The following is a 9,873-nucleotide window of genomic DNA, read 5'->3' as shown; positions in this document are numbered from 1 at the left end:
AAACGTCATTCTGACGAACTTCCGACGATATTACGATGCGGCTACACGAGACCAGAGTTCATCGGAAAACTACAATTCCGACGAACGTGGTTCCTCGGTTTATTCCGACGAACTGTAGGCGTCGGAATTTACCGACGGACATCGGTCGTCGGAATATACCGACGAACCACGTTCGTCGGTATATTCCGACGGAAATGAGTTTGTCGGTAAATTCCGACGGATATATGTCCGTCGGTATATTCCGACGGATACAGTTCGTCGGAATAAACCGAGGAACCACGTTCGTCGGAATTGTAGTTTTCCGATGAACTCTGGTCTCGTGTAGCCGCATCGTAATATCGTCGGAAGTTCGTCAGAATGACGTTTCTTGGTATTCGTCAGAAAGTCGTCGGAATTTCTGACGAAATTCCGACGAATTTTTTTTTTCCGACGAAACGATACCGACGGACGGGTTCGTCGGAAATTCGTCGGAATAGACCGATTCCGACGAATTACCGACGATTTCGGCCATCAGAATCCCCCTGTTTTCTTGTAGTGTCATTTCTGTTTTAATATATAAGATTTGATATTTATCTTATGAAGTTTAAAAATTTAAATATCAAGATAAAGGTTGTTTTTCAAACTACTACACGTATTAAAATTGTAGAAGAACCAATCTGCCTAATGAACACGTCAATGCTTGAAGGAAACTTACATATACAAATTCCATAATCAAGTTTAGTCGGGGTTTGGTTGGGAAATGTTACAAAACTGTCTTAGTTAATCTTTCCATTTTTTCAGAAAAAGACATAATATAAGGGAATCAGGTCTATGCTGATGATATATGTCACTACTCAATCGATTTCTTGATCAATAATTGGTTGGTAGTGAATAATTGAAGTTAGTGTTTAGCCTCAGAAGTCAGATCACAACTCTCGTGATGTTTGTTTGGCTTTTTTATTTTCTGTCACATATATCCTAATTATATTCTTATGGACTTGTTCTATTCTTAATGGGTAGGATCATATTCGTACCCAAAAGCTGGTAATTAATTTATTTAGTGAATGATTTGATTATTTGTTCCTGATTTTCAAATTATCTCCGTTTGGAGATGAGATTACAAAAGTTGTTAATAAAAAAGAAAGAAAAATGAGATTATATAACCACCATTGTTCTTCATATTGCAAAGCATCAACACTGATCCGAATCTAAGTCTCGTAGGTAATTACAATTTTATACATAATATACAAATGGCACTTAGCTTCTTAGACACATAATCAAATCACAAGTTGATATTTTCTATAATCATAATCGTTCTCTCATATACCAAGTTACACATAAACTATTATTTCGTATCCAGTAAATAGTTTTTGTTGGGGATATAATCAAATTCACAAATGATAAATTAATTACTTATTTAGTTATATATTTCTAAAAACATTTTAGCAAAAATATATTTCTAAAAACAGTAGAATAATTCTGGTGTAGCAAGAAAAGTCATCTAAATAAACATAATGGAAAGATCACATGCAATGAAAATATTAAAACCCACGTGATTCTATAAACACCAATCTTAACGAAATCGTGATCTATAATAGAAAAAATGTCAATAATGATATCGACCCTTTTTATTATTGCAGATGGTGGTTACAAAATTAGGAAACCACAATGTGATGGTTATATTAGACAACCACCTAACCAAATCAGGGTGGTGCTGTGCCAACAACGACGGTAATGGTTTCTTCGGTGACAACTTCTTCGATCCCACCGTATGGACCGCAGCTTTGAGTAAAATGGCAGCAACTTTCAACGGCGTCTCTAATGTCGTTGGCATGAGTCTAAGGAATGAACTTAGAGGACCTAAACAAAACGTTAACGATTGGTTCAAGTACGGTAACTATTATTCAGCATACGCATGTATTGTATATATAGATATAAAGTTCTACAAGTAAAAACTCTTTAAATTAGTCAATACTCGTCGGTCTTTTATTTATTTTGTTTCTAAAAAAATAATACTAAATAAACGTATTAAAGTACTAATGGCGCATAGTCAAACATAAAAAAAAAACATTATTGTGTGTGTTTTGGAATCTCTCAATTATTTAATAGGTTTGTCTAATTGGTAAAAATATAATTTTTAGGTTGACTAAAGTATTAATTATGATAAATCTTATACTTTTCTTTAAACGTAGGTACATGCAACAAGGAGCGGAAGCAGTTCATTCAGCAAACAAGAACGTACTTGTAATCATGTCCGGTCTCAGTTTCGACACTGGCCTCTCTTTCATTATGCCGCGACCCGTCCATCTATCTTTCACCGGAAAACTCGTCTTCGAGCTCCACTGGTATTCTTTCTCTGACGGAAACTCATGGTCGACCAATAACTCCAACGATAACTGCGGTCAGGTTCTAAACCGGATAAGAAACAATGGCGGTTTTCTCCTTAACCAAGGCTTTCCCTTGTTCCTCAGAGAGTTTGGTATAGATGAAAGAGGAGGAAACGTTAATAATGATCGCTATTTTGGATGTCTAACCGGTTGGGCGGCCGAAAATGATGTCGACTGGTCACTATGGGCCCTAACCGGAACTTATTACTTAAGACAAGGCGTGGTCGGGTTGAATGAGTATTATGGTGTGCTGGATTCGGATTGGATTAGTGTTCGAAACTCGAGTTTCTTGCAAAAGATCTCTCTTCTTCAATCTACACTTCAAGGTGCTTAAATAAGATTTGATTAAGTTATTAATTATTTTTGTTACATTTTAGTTTCTGAATTGATTTGGTTTTACTAGGACCGGGCCCTCGAACGGATGCTTACAATCTGGTTTTCCATCCGTTAACCGGACTTTGCCTGGTATGTTCTCTTAAGGACACGACAATGCTCACTCTTGGTCCGTGCAATAGTTCCGAACCGTGGAGCTACACTAAGAAAACATTACGAATCGAGGACCAGCCTTTGTGTTTACAGAGTAACGGACCAGAAAATAGGGTTACGATGTCTAGGACGGATTGTTCCATATGGCAGACTATCTCGGCCTCTAGGATGCACTTGGCTTCGACAACAAGTAACAATAATCCTCTTTGCCTTGACGTGGACGCAACCAACAATATCCTGGCTAATCCTTGCAAGTGTCTGAGTATGGACAGTTCGTGTCAGCCAATGAGCCAGTGGTTCAAGATCATTAACGCTACCAGGCCATTGAAGAGCTCGAAACTGTACAAACAGTTGGAGAATCTGTCTCCCAAATCGGATATGTTGTAAAGCTCTTTGACTTGCTAAAAAAACTATTAAAAATAAGATAAAAAAATGTCTTCTCGTTTAAGATAAGAAAATAATAAAAAAGATTAGGATTTCTTGTGCAAATCCTTATCTTAATATATTACAGAACTAAAGATTAGCTAGTACAAGTCTTTACAACAAAAAAAAGATTAGCTAGTAAAAATATTTTTACCCCTCGATATCTTCCTATCATTTCAGTGAAACACATTTGAGTTAGCTACCTTCTCACGCAAAAAAACAGAAAACTGACGGTCCCAACAACGCTGGAGAAACATCGGACAGACAAAACAGACTAGGTGGATCAAGAATATACAACCTTGTGTATGTTTGTTCCGCTCTGACTTCTTCGAATTATGGAAAATGGTTCTGAACTTGAATCATGTATAGCTGATGTTAAAACTTTTTAAAAATATGTTAAAACTTTTTATATATATTTTGCTAAATTTGAAACTTTTTCATGGATAATATACAGTAGAACCTCTATAAATTAATAATGTTGAGACTCTGAAATTTTATTAATTTATAGATATATTAATTTACAAAAAAAAAATTTATAGATTTTTTTATATTTTTATTTATAAAATAAAAATATATTTGATTTACCGTATATATATTAATAAAATTTTAGAAATTTGACTTTTAAATTGTTTTATTATATTACTTGGTTTATATTTTTATGCTTCATATAATTGGTTTTCGATATAATTTTACTAAATATTATCAAAATATTTTGAAATGTTAAGAAAAAATAGAGGTATTTTCGTTGTGGATATAAAACCAACAATATAATGTTTAGTTTGTACTTATATAAAATGTATATATAGATATATTATTAATTTACGATTTTAATGGGACCATATATTTACATAATATTTTCTAAAAATTTATTATCTTATTATTTTATCAATTTATTTTATATTTTGGATCGGCCTAATTCGAAATTAAATAAATTTATTAATTTATAAAAATTATTAATTTATAAAGGTCATATGTGCTTGGTTCCCGATCATCAATCTTCCAATGGTTCCTAACATTTATAAATGTTTCTGTGCTAAGTACTATATAAGTGGGCTGTTTCCATAATGTAAGAAAGTGGTAACACTTCTGAAGGGGTAGGCTTAAGTATCTTGATATCGATGATGGAGATACAGTAGCACCTTTGGACTTTTGCAATAATTCTCTTTGCTTACCCGGAGGCAGTATTGATTATTCAACAACCTTATCTTTTTTGTTTGGTCTTAAAGTGTTAAGAAGACAACAACAACAAAACCTTATCTTCTGTTTCCTTCCTTTCTAATAATTGTTTAGCTTCTGTTTCCTTCTCTCTCTATCTCTCTCTCGTCTGTCCAGCAATGGGAGGTTGTTTCTCTGTCTCAGTTTCATGTGATCAAGTGGTGAATCAAGTATCCCAATGTCTATGCCTCAATGGAAGTTATATCCACAATCTCCCCCAGAATCTAGTGATCTCCAGAAAATCATGGGAGCTCTCAAGGCTAAAAGAGATGATGTTCAAAGGAAGGTAGACAGAGAAGAGTTTACTGGACATCGTCGAAGGCTTGCTCAAGTCCAGGTATGGCTTACGAGTATCCTCACAATGGAAAACCAATATAATGAGCTTCTTAAGACTAGTGACGTTGAGCTGGAAAGGTTGTGTCTCTGTCGATTATGCTCTAAAAATGTGAAAAAGAGCTATCTTTATGGGAAAAGGGTTATGGTAATGTTGAGGGAGGTTGAGAGTCTTAGTTCTCAGGGAGAATTTGATGCGGTGACTGATGAAACTCCTATAGGTGAGGGTGAAGAGTTGCCTATCCAACACACAATTGTTGGTCAGGAAACAATGCTGGAAATGGTATGGGGGGGAGTTGGCAAAACCACCCTTCTCACGCAGATCAACAATAGGTTTTCTAAAAGAGGTGGTGGGTTTGATGTTGTGATATGGGTTGTGGTGTCACAAAATGCAACAGTCCATAAGATTCAAGGGAGCATCGGTGAAAAGCTAGGGCTTCTGGGGAAAGAGTGGGAGGAGAAAAGTGAGATGAAGAGAGGCCAAGACATCCACAACGTTCTTAGGAAGAAGAAGTTTGTGTTGTTTCTGGATGATATATGGGAGAAAGTGAGCTTAGATGTGATTGGAGTCCGCTATCCGAACAGAGTAAACGGATGCAAAGTAGCATTTACCACCCGCTCTCGAGAAGTATGTGGGCGCATGGGGGTTGACGACCCAATCGAAGTCTGTTGTCTACACACGGACAAAGCCTGGGATTTGTTCAAAAAGAAAGTCGGGGAAAACACGTTGGCCAGCCACCGGGACATTCCCGAACTCGCAAGGAAAGTCGCTGGTAAATGCCGTGGCCTACCATTGGCACTCAATGTCATCGGTGAAACTATGGCGAGCAAAAGATCAGTACAAGAGTGGCGTCTAGCAGTTGATGTGTTGACTTCCTCTGCCACAGAGTTTTCAGGCGTTGAAGATGAGATTCTTCCGATATTGAAGTATAGCTACGATAGTTTGGATGGTGAGATGACCAAGTCATGTTTCCTGAAGATGGTCTTATATATAAAGAGAGATTGATAGAGTACTGGATAGGTGAGGGGTTCATTGATGAGAAGGAAGGTAGAGAGAGGGCATTGAACCAAGGTTATGAGATACTCGGGACACTTGTCCGTTCATGTTTGTTGTTGGAAGATAACCCGAACGTTGTGAAAATGCACGATGTGGTGCGGGAGATGGCCATGTGGATACCCTCGGATCTAGGAAAGAATAAAGAAAGATGTATCGTACAAGCTGGTGCCAGGATACGTGAATTGCCCAAAGTGAAGAACTGGAAAGATGTGAGAAGAATTTCGTTGATGGAAAATGATATTCAAATCATATCTGAGAGCCCTGACTGTCCTCAACTTACAACTCTCCTCCTTCAAAGAAACTATCTTGTGGAGATCTCAGATGGATTCTTTCAGTCTATGCCAAAACTACTTGTTTTGGATTTATCACTGAATCGTCTCAGTGGATTTCGAATGGATATGTACAATTTGGTTTCCTTGAGATATCTTAACTTGTCACGGACATATATAGTGAATTTACCTTTTGGTTTATACCAGTTGAAAATGCTAACACATCTGAATTTGGAGAAGACGAGGTACCTTGAGAGTTTAGAAGGGATATCAGAATTGTCAAGCTTGAGGACACTGAAGCTGCTAGATTCCAAAGTGCGGCCAGATATGAGCCTCATGAAGGAGCTTCAGCTCTTACAACATATAGAGTATGTAAGCGTAGGTATCTCGTCTAGTACTTTGGTCGGGGAGACATTGTTCGATGACTCCAGAATGGGAAGATGCATCCAACAAGTTGGGATTGACGAGAAAGAGCCAGTAAAAGTATTAGTTTTGCCAGCTTTGGATGGTCTCCATGACATCTTCATACAGTTTTGTAGAATGTTGGAGGAGATAAAGATAGAGAAGACACCATGGAACAAAAGCCTGACGAGTCCATGCTTCTCAAACCTCACTCAAGTAGAAATACTATCTTGCAACGGTCTAAAGGATTTGACGTGGCTGTTGTTCGCTCCGAAACTTACTCATCTTCGTGTGGCTGGCTCAGTGCAACTAGAGAATATAATAAGCAAAGAGAAAGCTGAGAGTGTTTTAGAGGATTATATTATCCCTTTCCATAAACTAGAAGTGCTTGTCTTGGACGATTTGCCTGAGCTGAAGAGCATATATTGGAATGCTCTGCCTTTTCAACGTCTGAGATGGCTCCACATACTCAATGGCTGCCCGAAGCTGAGAAAGCTTCCTCTGAATTCGAAAAGCGTCGTCAACGTTGAAGAATTTGTCATAAGCTGCCCTGATGAAGAGTGTTTGGAAAGAGTTGAATGGGAGGACGAAGCCACAAGACTCCGTTTCTTACCTTCATGTAAGGAGGATTGACGGCCGGATGATCTTTTAAACTGTTCTTCTGTTTCTGTTTCTCCTTTTCTTCCTCTTCTTCTGAAATTGAATTTTGCCTACTCTGTTTCTTCTACCTCTGTTTCGCTTAAGCAATCATGTCTTTTTTTTACATTTGATGGTGTACTATCGTTTGTCCTAAAATAAAATCATCATTTTATTCCCAGCTTTGTCATAAAGTTGTCACAAGCAATAATACTATTATTACGTACGATGGTATTTATGTCTCCGATACTATGGTTTCTGGATTCGTGTTTGGTTTGTGAGTCAATTGTAATAGATACTTCCGTTATGGATCTTTTTGCTTGCAAAGTCTAATGACAACTCGTGGAACCACTTGTTTGATGAATTCTCTCTGTGAACAACTTTAGGAGGACCGTCTTTCAATTTTCTTGTAGGAAAGTCTAAATGTTTCTTCTTCTAAGGTTGGTGCTCTTAAGCCAATCATTAAAACGAAATAATCCGCGGTGGTCGTCCGCGTCGGGTGGTCTACAATCTTCACTTCTCTGCCATGAAAACACGGCCTCTCTTACTCCGCAATGGTCACCCGCGGTCTTCCTCTTCCATCATTGGCTCGATTCGTGAGCAAACCACAGCAAGAAAGCTCCAAATCAAGCTTCTCCGGCGAGTCCTTGCTTCACCACCGGCGTATCCGTCTTGTTCTTCTTCATTCTCGCCGTCACCGGAATCAAGTCGAGACGTCGCAGATCAGTTCATCATCAGCCTCACACCGTCGTGGTCATCGTCTCGCTCCGTCACCTGAACCTCCACGTCGAGCTCTCCTCCGTGACGCGCCTGAAATTACACGTCTTCGTCAGCCCAGCCGTAGCCGTCGTCGGGTCGAACTTCGCCGTCGTCGTTATGCTCCAGATCCGGCGAGAAGAAAATCGCACAATTCCAATGGCTGGTTTTCATAGTTTTTCACAACAGGTCCTTGACGTTTCGGCTATTTACTCCTTTGACCCCAAAACTATTGAATTTACAGAAAGGTCCACTCGAATCAACCCTGGACTTTCAAAATTGTGCAACTTAACCCAGCGAATATTTCAAAACTGCAACATTGGTCCCCGAGTATTCGTCTTCTTCTATTTCTGCCCCTGCATGTTTTTGATTTGCAAATATATCCTCTCAAATTGACCCCAAACTTCCAAATGTGATTTCCAACCCCTATGATATGCAAATGCAACATAATGATCTAAATACAACCTAAAATGATCATAATAAGCTAAAATATATATCTAAAACTCATCAAAATTAAGTGATATTATGTTTCCAAAGCGAGCGATATCAAGTACCTGTTGTTGACATGAAGCAGAAGTAAGCTGCCAGACTTGAGAATTAAGCTGCCAGACTTATAAGGTTTTATAAAGTTTTTATAAGGTTTTATAAGGCTTTATAAGGGTTTTATAAGCTCGATTTTATTGAAGAGAAGAAGAAGATATTTTATTATATTGTGTACTGAGGTCACTTGTCTTTAAATACTTGTACTCAGATCCACAATTAAATTAAGGAAACTATTCTCTCCTTCTTTCTCTTACATCTTGAGATCTACTTTCTCTCTCTCTCTATGTTCTTCATGTTCTTCATTCTCCATAAATAAACTCTCAATAATTCTCTCATTCTAACATGGTATCAGAGCATTAAGCTCCTGAAACTCACAAAAGCTTCCGCAAATTTCTTTCTTTCTTTCTCAGATTATCTTCAAAATCTGTTGGATACATCCTTTTATCCACTGGTCCAAAGGTCTTTCAAAAGGGAAGAACCTCACCAGAACTCAAGATGGAGGAGTACCCTATTCTATGGAACTCAAGAAAGCTTCAACCATATCAGGAAAAGCTTCTTCAAAGTCCAGTTTATCTCAAAATCAGTAGGAACAATCTATTAAGATAGAGGAGTACCCTATTCTCTGGAACTCAAGAAAGCTTCAACCATATCAGGAAAAGCTTCTTCAAAGTCCAGTTTATCTCAAAATCAGTAGGAACAATCTATTGTCCACTGGTCCATATCTCTCCATGAGGGAGAACTCCAACATGGTGTTGTTTCCAGAGTACAAGAAGGCTCAGGAACAACATAAGAACCACAATATGCAAAGAAGAAGTGACTTGAATCAAGCGAGGAATGTAATCAAAGAGTTTGAGCATCCATCGATTCAAGGTCGAACCATGTATTCATCTGTCATTGGTGGTTCAAATGAAGAAGGAACATGGAGAAGTACTGATAGTACAGCCAACACTGATGGTCCAGCAACCATGAGTGACCTACATTCCCTTATCCAAGCCTTTATCTCATTCAAGAAGGCTGGTACACACTCTCTTGACCCTAAACCTATCATTATAGATTCAGGAGCAAGCCATCACATGATTAGTGATAGAAACTTGATGAGTGATGTCCAGCCTGCCTCAGGGAATGTTCAAATAGCAAATGGTGATAACATTAAGATAGAAGGGATAGGGAACCTGAGGTTGTTTGATAGGGAATCTACTGCCTTGTATATGCCTCAGTTTACATCAAACTTGCTATCTGTAAGAAATGCTACTGTTGATCTGAGTTGTCAGGTTGTCTTCAGACCAGATGATGTTGAATTTCAAGACTTAAAGACAGGCCAAGTGATTGGAAAGGGGCACGTTCACAATGAACTATATCATCTTCAGAAGACAGAGATGTCTAGACC

At 38.1% G+C, this 9,873-nt stretch overlaps 1 protein-coding gene and 1 pseudogene across 1 annotated transcript in view; both read left to right on the top strand.

Moving 5' to 3' along the window:
- LOC106310769 overlaps window positions 1-3,338 on the top strand; it is a 9,550-nt gene extending 6,212 nt beyond the window's left edge. Inside the window, exons 2-4 of the mRNA XM_013747987.1 lie at window positions 1,620-1,867; window positions 2,172-2,692; window positions 2,770-3,338. Coding sequence (XP_013603441.1) covers window positions 1,620-1,867; window positions 2,172-2,692; window positions 2,770-3,239 — 1,239 coding nt within the window. The 3' untranslated portion in view covers window positions 3,240-3,338. The remainder of the gene's footprint in view (window positions 1-1,619; window positions 1,868-2,171; window positions 2,693-2,769) is intronic.
- Window positions 3,339-4,407: 1,069 nt separating this feature from the next.
- On the top strand, window positions 4,408-7,478 carry LOC106312239 (annotated as a pseudogene).
- Window positions 7,479-9,873: the final 2,395 nt, after the last annotated feature.

Source organism: Brassica oleracea, chromosome C8 (genome assembly GCF_000695525.1).
Source record: "Brassica oleracea var. oleracea cultivar TO1000 chromosome C8, BOL, whole genome shotgun sequence".
Lineage (NCBI taxonomy): Eukaryota > Viridiplantae > Streptophyta > Magnoliopsida > Brassicales > Brassicaceae > Brassica > Brassica oleracea.
Note: the sequence above shows the minus strand (reverse complement) of the source record. Positions and strands in the feature narration are given on the sequence as shown.